The sequence below is a fragment of the Sciurus carolinensis genome, chromosome 6 (assembly GCF_902686445.1).
Source record: "Sciurus carolinensis chromosome 6, mSciCar1.2, whole genome shotgun sequence".
NCBI classification, from domain to species: Eukaryota; Metazoa; Chordata; class Mammalia; order Rodentia; family Sciuridae; genus Sciurus; species Sciurus carolinensis.
In genome coordinates this window covers 108175805-108190358 of record NC_062218.1, presented here as the reverse complement: position 1 = coordinate 108190358, position 14554 = coordinate 108175805, and the positions used below count along the sequence as shown (strand labels likewise).

The window sequence follows — 14554 nt, the reverse complement described above, 5'->3', positions numbered from 1 at the left end:
GAAATTGGTGGAGGGTCTCTCTCAGGGGTTGCCATGAGAGATAGCCTGCTGTGGCCTCTGCTCTGCCTAGCAATCAACGTGCCTAGTGCCCTCCCGCTCCAGCCTCCTGTAGCCCCCTGAGTTTCCCAGTGTGCCTGGGTCTGCACTTCTGCTGGACCTCCTTATAGCACTGTTGGCAGGTGCTTGTAGCACCCCAGTCTCTGTAGCAGGCAGGGGCTGGGGGCAGGCAATCAGAGGTATCCTTGGCCTCTTTGGTCATTGATCAGAGATGCTTGCTACGGTCCCCAGTTTCTCCCTTAGCTGGACCGGGTGGCAGCAGATCTGTTAGCTAGTGGAGTTGGTGCCAGATGGCAGCCTATCCAAGCCTGTGGAGTCCTGGGCTCTGATGACCATTCCCTCAGGAGCCAGAAGAGACTCCACACTTGCTGGGGCCTTCACAGCATTTCCTTCTCTCACTAGGGGCCTACTGGCTGCCCTGGGACGCAGGCAATCACCCCAGCCAGAAAGAGGGAGCAAGGGAAGGAGCAATGTCTGGCAGCCAGGAATTCCCACTTCTCCTCATCACCTCTGACTTGTGCAATGATGAGAGGACAGCCTCCCCTTTCTGGGCCTCGGTTCCCCATCTGTAAGGGACATGTGCTATCTAGTGGAAGCCTAATAACCCAGGGAAGGGGTGCTGACATCACACAGACTGGATTTGAACCCAGCTGCACGACCCTGAGCGAGTATACAGCACCACATCTCTGCAAAATGGGCATGATTGCACTGTTCCAGCCAATGTGCGCTGTCAGGGATGGGCAGTACCGTGTCAAGTGCTTACCTCAGGGCCTGGCTTTGTGGTGGGAATAACTACTTTTCAGGCCTCTGGAGTCAATAAATGAAGATTTTACCTTCATCCTTTCCCCACTGAAGAAAAACTCTGCTACCAGCTCTCCCAGGATGGGAACTTGGGTCCCCTCACTGCAGGTCATGCTGTGCAGTCCTTGTCTTAGCAGCCACTGGCTCATGGCTCTCTGCCTCACTCTTCCCAGCAAAGAGGGCTAATATGCAGGATGTTTTGGGGGACAGTGCTGCTCTGCGACACTGGACTTCTTTCTGTACTCGGCCTTGGCTTTACTTGCTGCAATGAAGTAACCCGATCACCCTCCACTCAGACCCTTGCTATGATCATTTCTCTCCTGGCCCACTTTCCACTGATTCTGCCCCCACACTTGCTGCCCTTAGTGGGACAGGCCCCACGGGGACCCTTCAGATGGCACGTTTTCTGTTTTCAGGCCCTGTAGGACCCCACAACACTTGGACATATGCATGTGAGCTCGTGGGCGGATTGTGGAAGGTGGGATTTGAGTTGGCTGTTACAGTGTCACTGGGACTCTGAGGGCCTGCCCAGGAACTCAACTCTCATCTCCTTTTATTGCTCCTGTCAGCGTGGGGCACTGCTTGTGTTCACAGCCAACCCCTCTCCTGGCTCATCGGGGCTATGCTCAGCAACTTCCAGGGCTCCCACTGCTGGCCACCAGCCCATGGCACACAGGCCTGCTCTTGAATGCCACACACATGTTGCAGATGGGGGCACACGTGCTGGCTCTTGAGCCTGCCATGGCCCTGGGGAGTGGGGAGTCTGGCAGGAACAATCCTCCTAATGCAATCATCTGCTCTTTCTCTCTGCACCACAGAGGCATGGCTGGCTCCTCGCTGCCTGCCACCATCGGGCACAGCTGCCAGCCTTTTGGGCACAGAGGAAGCAGTGAATTAGCGGTCATGCCTCCTCTGCAGATTGGCAGTTGCACTCAGTATGGGGGTGCCTGTCGGAGGCAGTGCCCATACCCCTAGAGCTGAGCTCTGGAAGGTTCAGAGGGGTATGCATATGTGTGTGTAAGAAAGGCTCACCAAGGGAGTCCCTTCCTCTTCTCCCTCCTCTTCCTCTTTTTTTTTTTAAATTTTTTTTTAGTTTTCAATGAACCTTTATTTTATGTATTTATATGTAGTGCTGAGGCTGGAACCCAGTGCCTTACACGTGCTAGGCAAGCGCTCTGCCACTGAGCCACAGCCCAGCCCCGCCTCTCCCTCTTGTGCAGACATTTCTCCATCATCATCGGATGGATCCTGCAGCCTGGGACCTGCCCATCCCCCCATTCTGCATACACAGGAGAGAAAGTGACAGAGACCAAGACCCAGAAAGAAAGAGATGAAACCAGCCCCAAAGTGGAAAGGAATGGGGAAGATGGGGAGAACAGAGAAAGAAGGATGGAGAAAAAGGCAAGAGAGAGAAAGAAGAAAAGAGAGTGGAAAGTAGATATTGAAGTGGGGAAGGGCAGACAACCATGCCAGGAGTGGAGTGGGGCTGGGTTGGCACTGTGTCCTGCAGGCACGTAGGCCACTTGTGTGGTTCTGGTCAGAGACAGGGAGGCAGCTGGCTGTCTACACTACCTGTACCCCTTCACATTGTCCTGAGTTACTGAGAGCTCCTCTGGGACCTGATGTGGGGACGTCCCCCTGTGTTCTGTTCATCAGTGGGAACACAAGAAGCAGAAGAGTGGTCAGGCCAGCCCCAGATCAAGCAGGACCTTTGTCCAGAATGCTAGATTTCCTTGAATAATCTCTTTGCATGTTTACCTTTTGTTTTACTAATTTTTTTTTTCAGTACTGGAGATTGAGCCCAGGGACTCATGCATGCTAGGCAGGTGCTCTATCACTGAGCTACACCCCCAGCTCTTGTTTTACTGTTTGTTTTGTTTTACTAATTTTCAAAGCAGGGTTGTCATTTGGTTGGCAGCTGATGAGCCTGAGGTCCCAGTGTCCTCTTCTTCTAGCCCCAGCCTCTTAATCTACAGGAATTGTTGCAGATGTGAGGCCTAGGCAAGGTGATGTCCAAACCGTGAGCTAAACTTCAGCTCCCCAAAGTGTTGGGATTTGGAGATGGTTGTGTGTGCTTCCGTGATTCAAGGAGGGATGTGAAAGGATGACTTCTAAGTCCTTCAATCATAATAATTCCTCATGTATTGAACACATACATTATGTTAACCACCATGTTCATCTCCCTGAGTCAATAGAATTGCCATGGAGGTAGGAAATATCATTTACTAAATTTTTCCTGTGAAGAAACTGAGGCACAGAGAAGTTAAGGTGCTTATTCAAAGTTGCACAGCCTGTAAGTCACATAGTCACACTAACCACTGAAAAACGCTGCCTGTCCTTTCCCCTGAGCAATGGCTGGGGTGGCCTCAGTCCTCTATGTATGGAAGCATTCCCTCCCAGGCACAGGCTAGAAGGGCTGGACCAGGAGGGTGGCAGCGCAGCCCTTCCCTGCCTCCCGACACACGTGCCTCTAGCTTGGCCATGGTGTTCTGTGCCCTGCCTACTACCCACTGCTGTGCGGTCCCCAGCACAGGCCTCTCCTCTTTGCCTCTGAATTGCGACGTTGGCGGCAGAAGCGGGAAGCATATTGTGTGCAGAAACAAAACGGAGTGGTTTTTCCTTTTTCTGAAGGTGGTAATGGTGCAATTAGTGGCTAAGCCATTACCCCCACCTCCTGCTAGCTCCCCTCCTTCTCCTCTGCCTCCCTCCCTTTCTCTCCTGGGAAAAGTGGCTGAATTAGAGAGCTTGCCCTTCTTCCTTCTTCACCTCTGAATCTCAGGAGGAGGGACACAATGGGGAGATACCTGATGTGGTCAGGGTCCCCTGGACTTAGGGTTGCCAGTCAGGGACATGTTGGGATTGGAGAACACCAAAATGCATACATCCAGCAAGCGAGGTGGAAACAGCAAGGCAATCTGGATGTTGAGAGCTAGAACCCAGAGACTCTGGATCCCTGAGTCCTTCTGTCTGCCCATGCTCACTGGGGGATGCCATCATGGGGGTTCATCCTGGGGACTGTGAAATGAGCTAAGGGATCCTCTTTTTGTGAGTGTGCAGTAGGAGTTTCCAAGTACAAGCCAGAGTGTCACAGTACCCCTTAATACTTCCTTTTCCTTTTCTAGAAACTGATAAAAGACCTCACGTTTGCATACTTACCCAAGGCCTTCATGACCCTTAAGCTGCTGGAACTTCACAGCCTTTCTCTGCAAGGGCAGTTTTGTTCCCCTATTTTATAGAAAAGGAATTGGAGGCTCGGAGAGGGTCAGTGACTTGCTCAGGGTTCCACAGTTAATAAATGTCAGAGCTGGAACTTGAACTCAGATCCTTAGTCTTAAACCCTAGTTCCTTTCCTTCTTAAAACCCTGGGTTGTAGGTATTGCTGATGCTCTGAAGAACTGAAGTTGATAGGAAAGTTGCCCATGGAATTTGGGAATGAAAATTTCAGAGCAGGGCAGGTCCATGGCCTCTGGCCCAGCCCCTGGTAAGCCAGGCCATGCTAACCTCATCAAAGCTGCCTCTTGCCTTTTTTACCTTGACTTGAAGCACAAGCAGAAACTGGGACATGAGCCCCAGGAGACCAGATCTCCACTGTCCCTCTGGGCATGTGAGGTGGGGGAGAGGCTGCAGAAGAGGCTTCAGGAGGGACCCATTGTCACAGTGGCGAGAGGTCAAGGTGAGTAGGCAGCCAGAGCTATTCCTTCCATAATCCTGGGGTCTCCTCTGCACTTCTTCCCCAATCTAGAGAACCAGAGTGATAGGGTCGCAGAAGAGCAGAGAGAGGAAGAACAAAATAAGAAGGACAGAGGCAGAGGTAAAACCAAACCAAACCACAGAGGGGAACACAGAGACAATTATAGAGACTGAGATCCACAGAGAGAGACATCCCAATGAATTAGCCATCATTTCCCTGTAAACCTTAGAACCCAGCTGTTGTCAGGGCAACGGGGCAATACCTGTCTCTCCAGAGAAGATGAAGTTGCCAGGGTAACTATATCCTGTCTTTCCCAAGGACCATCCTGGAATGTGGCACCCACTGGCCGTTACCATGGCAACTGCCTCTTTGCCCCACTTAATCCCATCCCGTCTGCTAGAAGGGACTCATAGTTGGAGGTGGGGGAGGTGGGAAAGAGAACATGACTTGTGGACTAAGTTTGTTCTCTTCCTCCTTCTCCATGCCCCTCAGTGCCCCCCCTGGGGGTGCTGAGTCCACCTGCCCCCAGCCCCACACAGGCTTGCGATATTGTGTGCAGTAGGGGCCAGGGCGTCCGGGAGCAGGTTTTGCAGTGGAAGGCAGGCAGGTGTTGGGGAGGCAGTTACCGGGGCAACGGGAACAGGGCGTTTCGGAGGTGGTTGCCATGGGGACCTGGATGCTGACGAAGGCTCGCGAGGCTGTGAGCAGCCACAGTGCCCTGCTCAGAAGCCCCAGGCTCGTCAGTCAAGCCGGTTCTCCGGTCGCACTCAGCAACACAGGCAGGCGAGTGGCCCCTAGTTCCGGAAGCAGAGCGGCAGTGCCCCAGTCCTGGTGCCCCAGCCCCGACCCTTGCCTGCCTGTCCAGTGCCAGGATGGCCACCATCACCTGCACCCGCTTCACAGAAGAGTATCAGCTCTTCGAGGAACTGGGAAAGTGAGTTGCACCTCAGGGAGTCCTGGAGGGTGCAGGGGGTCAGTCTCGGGCTTGGGGGCGTGTGCCAACATTGCTCCAGGCTCTCTTGTGCACACAGCGGAAGGCAGGCTGCATGCTTTTGAGGTGCTCGCATGTGCACAAGGTGCCCAGAGTCAGGCATTGGCACATTTGTGGGTACAGCCAAGTGTGTGTGTGTGTGAGGGTGATAGGTTGCTGGTGTATGTCAGTGCATGTGCAGACATGCACACACGTACACAAGTATACACAACCTGGGCGCACACAGATTCTTAGAAACTTAGGGTTAAAAGGGATTTTCCTACTCAGCTGGAATCCTTTCTCTAGTTTCTCTTGGATACCTCCAGTGGTGGAGAGTTCACCACCTCCCAGGTAGTCCTTCCTGATTTTAGACACCTGCAGTCATTGTTCAGAGAAGCCAACTTCTTCCTGTAAGCATATCCTCTCCCCACCGTCCCCTTTCCAGATCCTACCAGAAGTGAGGGCGCAGGTACAGGAGGGGTTAACATGTGAAGGACTGGTGTTGGGTAGAGGGGAGGGGCTATCAGCAAGCTGGGGGGACACCCCTGCTGCAGGGCTGTGACATGAAGGGTGAAGAACTGGGATCCTTGGGCAAAGTTGCCCAGCCCAGAGCTCATTTTATGCCTTTGATGACGGATCCAAGAAGGGTGGGAGGGTGAGGAGTGAGGGGAGCGTCTTGTAGGAGCCCAGTAGACTGCGGAGTCTCGGGGAAGGTCCCTGGATGCCCCCAGCTAGGCTTGTGGAGGACCTGGGATGGAGCAAAGGTTGGGGTGCAGTTTGGAGATGGAGTGTGCCCCCTGGGCAAAGGAGTGTTAGTGCCCTGGTTAGTTACTGCTGTGGCAGCAGGAGCGTGGAGGAAAGGGGCTTCGGAAGCATCAGCTGGAGGTCTGGATGTTCAAGGGCCAGCGGGCATTTTGAGTGGGGGTTGATGTGTGCTGTCGTATAAAGACTTTCGAGGGGAGTTAATTGTGTTGTATAAGTACTGACTCTGGGGTACACTGGCATGCACCAAAGGGTGTGCAAACATTCATGTTTGTGTACCAGGAAGAGGTACTTCTGTGTGTGATCAGTGTGTAAAGCTTGAAAATGCAAGTGTGCCCTGAAAGGGTGCTTGTGTGTGAGGATGCCAAGAGTGCTGTTGGCTGGGTTGCTTGGGAGTCAAGTGTGGACGTGCGTCACTGTGTAGCCCATGTGTGGCAGGTCAGAACTGGGTGCACATCAGTAAGCAATGCGCATGGGGCCTAGGGATGTGTGAGGACCACACAGGAGGCATGGACACAGTGGTGTTCCCATGGGGTCTGCATGTGCACTCTGTGAGATACACACAGGAAGGCGTCTGTATGTGTGTGTGTGCACATGTGTGTGTGTGTGTGTGTGTGTGTGTGCGTGAGACCTGGGCTCATGGGCTCGTGTGGGTGTGTGGGTGTTGTAGGCGTGTGTGAGCTCATGCTGGTGTCTGCATACGTGTGGGAGGTGGGCCTGTGGCTGTGTATAAGCAGGATGCCTGCACACACGCACACATGTACGTGCACACACGCACTCAGCCTACCCTGACACCTAGAGACACAGGCCAGCTCCGTTATGCAGACACACACTCTTGTGCAAATGTGTTCACTCTTGCCTGCAGACTTCCTGCCTTTCTGAGTGTGTCTTTGTGCTAGAAGTGGGGGCAGGAATACCTGTTTAGGGCTGCTCTGGAGGACTGGAGCTGTCCCCCAAACTCAAGCTGGGACCCCTCGTCAGCTGGTTTCCAATGCCCACTGGGAATCTAAAAACTATCTGATTAGCCAGGAGCTGCCTTTAAGATTGTGACCAAGACTGGCTTGTGGCAGGACTGCGTCACAGAGCATAGTGTGATGGTGGGAATGTGACTCAAGTGCTCAAAGTAAAAACAGAAGTGCTGTTTTGCCCCGAGAGGAGATGCTCTCAAGATCGGGCTTTGCAAAGGTGACTTGTACAGAGACCCTTTGTGAGCCTCATCAGCCCTCTGCCTGCCTGGGCTCTTGGAAGGACCAGGGCAGGAACAGAATTTCAGGGGAGAGGGAGCCTTGGCAGGAAAACTGAGGTGGCAGTCATGGCCAGGCCTTGTCTAATCAATTTCAGACCTCTTCCTTCCAGAACCATCAGTGCTTTTAACCTTTTTTAGGTCACATATTCCTCCAGGAATCTGAGGAAAGTCTAAATTGACATTGCCCAGAAAAATGCACAAACCTACAAAATGTTGCGCACACTGCTGGGAGCTTGCAGGGCCTCGGAAGACCATGCCTGGGCCCGAGTTGGAGGGTGCCTGGACTGGAGAGAAGGGCTGAGAGAAGGCCTCAGCCTTCTCATGTCTGTGTTACAAAGTCCAGGGCACATCATGGAGGAGGCGGGCAGCTGCTCTGCCCAACAGCTTCAGTCTGAGCATCCAGTGGGGCAGGGTAGGGTGGCAGCACTCCACCCTTAGCTCTTGTGACACTGGGCAATCTGTGACACTTCTTCCCTCAACTACACTCTGGAGAGTAAAAAGCGCTGTGAGGATTAAGTGAGATGGTGTGTGTGGAGCAGCAGCCTGTGCACGTAGGGACACCAGCAGGACATCCCTGCTGGCCTGGCTGTTGTGCTCTGGGGTTGGGCAGGGCTGAGGAAGGGGGACGAGGCCTTCTGTTTACCTTTTCTCTGGAGTTTGTGCGGTGTGGGGGAGGGGCTGACCAAGGCACTCCTGTGCAGGCAGGAGGCTTTGGGAGCAGTGAAGGCGCCTGCAGGGCCCACTCTTCAATTGGTGACCCCTGCCCCTTCCAGCCAGGAGAGTGTGGTCAATACCCAGAAGCCAAGTCCCCTTCCAGAGCCCACTCCATATCACTAGCAGGAGGACTGGCAGAGGGGGCTAAGTTGACTCTAAAAGGGGACATTGTGGCCTTTGGGCCTCCTTCAGCTGGGCCGTATGCTGCCCAGCTGGAGAAGGGGCTGGTACGCTCCAGGCTTCCTGGTATCCTGCCCAGTGAGGCCTGGCTTGTCACTGCAGGCCTTCCAGGATCCCAAGGTAGGGCAGGCTACGGGTGGAGGGGGAGCTGCCCTTAAGCCTAATGGGCAGCCTGCTGGGGGCTGTGGCTGGAGGCAGGGCCCTGAGCCAGGGTTTCTGGAGCTTCTAGATGCTACCAGACCCACTGACCCAAAAGAGCCCAGAACTAAATTCCAGGTCTCCTAGAGGGTTGGCATGAGGCTATTTCAGGGGTCCCAGAGATGAGCTGACTTCCTTCTCCCTTGACCCTGATCCTCGTCCACCGGGGATGAGAGACATGGAAGGCTGGAAGAGAAGCACAGACTCCAGCGGGGCAGGTGGGGACGGGGTGCTGGGCCAGAGCTCCCAGCATCCTTGGCCTTCTCCGAAGTCCAGGACCTCCCGAGTGCTGCGGGTGGGGGCAACAAGAGAAGCACTGGAGGGGGAGGTCAGGGCCAAAGAAGCAGAAGAGGAAGGAGGAAGCCTCCTCCAATGTTTGACTTGCTGGGCTTCAGATCCTACCCCTGCCACAGAGGTGAGAGAGGCAGAGAATCACCCTGCAGTCGGTGTGATCACTGGGCTGTACAGGAAGAGCCTCCAAAGGAGATTTTACTTGAGAGAGGTGGGGAGGGAGGGAGGGAGGGAGGGAGCTCAACCCACTCGTTTCTCTCTAGAAACAAGGATCTGAAATTGACTCAGGCAGTGCTGGGTAGGGGGAGGGTTGCGGGGGTGTGGGTGGCCAGCAAGGTTGACGGAGGAGAGGCTGGCTCCTCAGCCCGAGCCCCTCTCATGCCATGGATTTGCACTGTGCACCAGTCTCGGCTGGGCTGACTGGTGAGTGGCAGTGTGGCCCAGAGGCAGCCCCCCTCACTGGGGGCCAGGGCCCAGGCTGCTTAGGTTCCCTTTGGACTCAAGCTCTGATGCCTGTAGAATGTTCTTAGCAACCCCACCCTTCCCTGGCTGAGTTCTTAGGAAGATGGACAATGTCAAAGTGGAGAGAGAGGACACCTAGACATCAGTACCCCACCCAAAGATGGGATCGTGCCTTAATTCTGCTTCTAATAGCCTCTCACAGCCAGAGCACTCTGGGTCGGCAAGGCACTTCTCATCCATTAGCTCTTCTCTGAGGGAGCTGGGCAGGGCTTATGCATCCATCTCACAGATGAGCAGACTGGGGCGAGGAGGTGGAGGCCCAGGGCATTGCATCCAGGTCTCCAGCACCCATGTGCACTGTGAGGGGTGCCGAGAGGGGTTCTCAGGAGCTGTAACCAGGGACATCCCTCCTCGAGCACAAACAAGGGAAAAAGGGCAGTGGCCTTGGGGTGGGGGGAACTCAGTGGTGCCTTAATTTTCAGTCATGATTCTGCCTTAAATTTACTAGGCCACTCCATGCATCATTTATCCTTTGTGTACCTCAACTTTGCCATCTGTAAAGTGGGGATCTCCAATCTCTGGAGATGCCTGAAATGCTCCATTAGGGGTGCTACCGCCTGCACCCTCCCTCTGTGGAGGATTAATGGGAAACTGCAGACCCCCAGAGCATTGGAATCCGGAAGACTGTAGAGAATGTCCATTCATTGCATACACCAGAGACCACATTCAAAGGGAAGGGAAGTGATTTGTCCAAGGTCACAGTGAGAGGCAGTGGTTAAGTCAGAAATAAGGGACAGTGATATGCAGGGACCAGAAGCCAAAGGATGGGAAACTGGGAGGCAGGACCTCAAAAGTGGGTGTAAGGAATGCTGGGTACTGTAGTGCACGCCTATAATCTCAGTGACTCCAGAGGCTGAGGCAGGAGGATCACAAGTTGGAGGCCAGCATTAGCAACTTAGCAAGACCCTGTCTCAATATTAAATAATTAACTGATTAATATTTTAAAATGTGGGAGTATGAGGACAGGGGAGGGGATAGCCTTTCCTTGCGCTATCCCTCCAAGCCACCCTAGTGGCAGGCAGCACGTGTTCTGGTGCATGCCACAGCCCTCCACCCCCACACAGCCGCCCCCACATGGGCTGAGACACACTGACACTCTGCCGAGCCTCCCTCCCTGCCTGCTGCCTCCCTCCACAAGAACACGCTGACACTGCTGCCAGTACCCCCTGCAGGCTGGGGCCAAGTCTTCTATGTAGAGAGAGGGCTGCCCTTGGGATGGCGTGCCTGCATTGGAGGCTAGTGCACACACACGTGCACCGTCACATAAGCTCACGGACACACACGCTGCACACACACGCTGGCTGCAGTAAGACACAGAGCACGAGTTCACCTCCTAGTGCAGGGACAACGAGATGATGCTGGCTGGGTTCTGGGTTCCTTCTTCCTCTCTATCTCTCTCCAACTCTCTGGTCTCTCTCTCTCTGTTCCTTTCTTCTCTTTGGGCAGACCCCTCTCTATCACAGCCCACCTGTCCTGTGTGCACACTGACAGTGACCTGTCCCTTCTGAGCTACTCCATGCACTTTAGGAAGCCTCTGGTCCAGGTGAGCCTTGTGCAGCCCACCTGCTGAGACCCACCTTGAGAGCATGGCTGTCTGTCACAGTGTTAGGTGGGTTTATAAGGCCAGCAGGACCTACTGTGCTGGACAAAGTTAAGGGCTTGCTATCTTGGGGTCACATAAAAGACAGGACATATCTGTGATCCTTGAAGTTATTCAAGTCTTTCCTGAGCAGATCCTCTGTTCCTAGCCCTGGGCTGAGCTCAGCATGTACCACCTGCAGTCTCTGCCCTCAGGGGGCTTGTGATCTGCTACAAAGCCAACATTAATTAAATCACTTTAGAAACTATTATTTAAATACATTTGGATAAGGGCTATGAATGCAAATATGGACCCATGAGCTTCCAAGAGACCTCAACTAGTTGGAATGAAGGAGGTCTTGGGGAAGACTCCCCTGAGGAGGTAACATCTGGGATCTGGGGGTGACAAGAGACAACCAAGTTGGGCACAGTGGTGCACACCTGTCATCCCAACTGACGTCCAGAGGCTGAGTCAGGAGGATCACAAGTTGAAGGCCAGCCTAGGTAATTGAGTGAGACCCTGTCTCAAAATAAAAAAAATATAAAGGGCTGGGGGTGTGGTTTAGTGGTAGAGCACCTGGGTTCAATCCCCAGTACCAAAAAAAGTTTACCAGGGGAAGACAGGAAAGAGCATTCCTGAGAGCGAGCACAGCCAGGCAAAGATGTGTCTTTCAGTGGAGCCCGTCAGCCCCTGGGGGACCTGGGGTCTCACCCCTCTCTGGGCTGTGCAGCATGCCCTCAACTTCCAGATGCTGGGTCCTAGAGGAATAGTAAAAGGCTGCTGTTGTCTAGGAGGGGGAGCAGGCCGGGCGGTAATGGTCTGTAAGCCAAATCAAGTGGGAGAGCACTGAGGAGCAGAGAGAAGAGCCCCTTAGGGGGCTGTGTCCGCCCCTCATACCTGCAAGGTGTCCTCGGAGGGCAGAACAGCAGCCTAATACGGTAAGGGAGGCGGATTTCATCTTGATACCAGGAAGAACTTTCTCACATCCATAGCTGTTCTTCTGTCCCAGATGGATGCAGCCTCAGGAGACTGTGCTGAGGTAGCTGCCACATGCATATCCACACCCCTAGGCCTCCCTGAGATCCCTCCTCCCCAACATCCCTCGCTCCAAGAGTGAAGAGGGAGGCAGTGTAGGGTCATGACAGCCTCAGTTCCATCCAGAATATTTGACTAAGGAGACCTCTACTGTTTCACAGGTGGGGAGTTAAAGCCCAGAGAGGGCAAGGGCCCTGCCGGTGGCCACACAAATTGGTGACACAGCAGAACTGGGAGTGCCAGCCTCTTTCCATTTCAGCATGTGGCTCTCACCCCTCAGAACCACTCTCTCTGACATCAGGACCTCTGAAAGCCTCTGGGCCATGCCCCGTGGCCCGGGCAGGATAGGCAGCCATCAGGGGCCAGGGAGAAAGCAGCCCCTTGGCATCTGCCCTGCTTCTCTGTGCTCTGGCCTTACCTCTGAGCACTGTGACTAGTTTTCTATTTTTCCTTTTTATCTTTTTGTAACCCGTTCAAGAAAACCCATATACAGCCAAAACAAGGAATATGCTGGAACTTCTGTTGGTTCAATGTTCCCTGCAGCAAACAGAATCTTCTGGTTCCCAGGCCTTCTGTGTCCCTCACAAGGCTTCTGCTGGGTTGGCGTTGGGGCCCCGGGAGGGGTGTGTGGGACAACTCGTCCCTGCAGCATCTTCTAGAGTCTGGGAGTGGGTGGTGCAGCCACAGTGGTGGGCAGGAGGGGAGAGGAGCATTTTCACTAACGGTCCCCAGATTATCCGTCTGAATAAAGCTGTGGCTGCAGAGTTCTGCTCCCAGAGCTGCTGAGACAAGCTGCGGAGAGGAAGGGGAAGTCAGGAGGAGGGCATCCCAAGCCCAGCCCATCTCCTCTGATCTAGTTGCCATTTGGGGAAACCAGCAGGCTGGGTTTTGCTTGTTTATTTTTAAGAAAGTATACCACCACTGAAAAAGGAAAGAAAGAGAAAGAAAGAAAAGTCTCAAACATTACTTACCAACAGTTGATCTCACAGATAGGAGAGCTGAGACCCCCAAAGGGACAGGATTTGGTTACGGTACAGAGCTTCTGGTTGCAGGGGTGCACGCCTGTCTTCCCCGTGACTCAGGAGGCTTAGGCAGGAGGATCACAAATTCAAGCCCAGCCTGAGTAACTTAGTGAGACCCTGTCTCAAAATAAAAAAAATAAAAAGGGCTGGGGCTGTAGCTCAGTGGTAGAGCCCCCCCTGGGTTCAATCCCCAGTACAGGGGGGAATACCTCACCTTGTCCAGAATTTTCCTGTGTTTCTGAAGGAAACTGGGCCTGACTTTTTAACCGTTGGGGGATAAGGAGCCCTCCACAGTTCTCGTGTAAGTGACGGACACCCTTCCCTCAATCACACCCCCTTACTCCTACGTGCACAGTGCTGAAAGTCTCCTTTCAATCTGCCTACCCTATAGCCCACTGGGCTCCAATTAAGGCGCCTCTGATCCCAGAGTATAGCGTATTGGAAGAGCAATGAACTCTGAGTCAGGAGTCCTGAGTTCAAGGTCTCCACCTTGATTTATTCATTTATGGAATAAGAATGACTCTCACGGAAGGTTCTACAGGAGATGCCAATCTCTGATGCCATGCGGCCCCTACTCTGGTCCAACATGATGCTGTCCTGGTGGCCAGCCCCAACTCTTGCCTTCCCCCAGATGTCCTAACCCTATCTGCTCTGGGTGATCAGATCAGTTGACCTGGGTCACCACCAAGAGGTTTGGGTGCTAACCCTCTCACAGGCAACCAGCCTGTCTGTATCTGGCCAGGAACCTTCTGAAATCACCCCGGACTATCTCAGAAAGCCAGATGCTTATGTATCTTAACAGAGTCAGGGAGATTTGGGGGAAGAGACTAGCCTGCCATGGAGCATCCAGGCAAGGAAATGAGCAGATCAAAGCATGGAACTAGAATTCTGAAGATGGAGTGGATGCAGATTTCAATCCTGAGTGATGTCTGTGGCTTTACCTATTTGGGCTGCTTTGTGAAGCAGAAGACTACGCATCCTTTGCCCAGAACAATGCACAGACACAGAATCATTTTAATACAATTTTAAGTGGATTCATGAATGCCCAGAGCCTCCCCAGAGATCCCAGCTAATGGCCCCTGGTACAGGGGATGGAGCAGGAAGTCGTAAGAGGTCAGGTGGAGAGGGAACAAGGAGTTTTAATGTGGGTGGGGGACTATGGGGCAGCAAGGCACTGTTGGTGACGGAGATGCCAGGGAGAGATAGTGACCCAGAAAAAATGTAAGATAAGCCTGGAAGCAGTGTGGTCAGTGTGCTGAACACTACCTGGTATAGGAGAGGCAGGGCAGACCAGGGCCAAGGGGGTGCTGCCAGGGGCAGTGGGGAGGGGAGGCTTTGGGTGGGCGAGCCTGGCATGAGCCTAGCTTCCATGGAGCCCTGGGGGTGGCAACCAGATTGCAGTGGGTTCATGGAGTGTGGGAGGTGGGAAGAGGAGGCGGCGGATGTCGGACATTTGTTCTGGAAGTTTGGCAGCAAAGAGAAAGGG

General features: G+C 53.6%; 1 protein-coding gene across 3 annotated transcripts in view; it reads left to right on the top strand.

Annotated features, from left to right (window-relative positions):
• Positions 1–14554, top strand: part of Camk2a (calcium/calmodulin dependent protein kinase II alpha) — a 67490-nt gene that overhangs the window by 1196 nt on the left and 51740 nt on the right. Inside the window, exon 1 of one of the 3 annotated variants that reach the window (XM_047555417.1) lies at positions 5321–5483. The exons of 1 other annotated variant lie outside the window; for it this stretch is intronic. In XM_047555417.1, the coding sequence (XP_047411373.1) occupies positions 5422–5483 (62 nt within the window). In that variant the 5' untranslated portion in view covers positions 5321–5421. Of the gene's footprint in view, positions 1–5320; positions 5484–14554 lie in introns of those variants that run through there. One more of the 3 variants, XM_047555416.1, reaches the window with a different exon arrangement.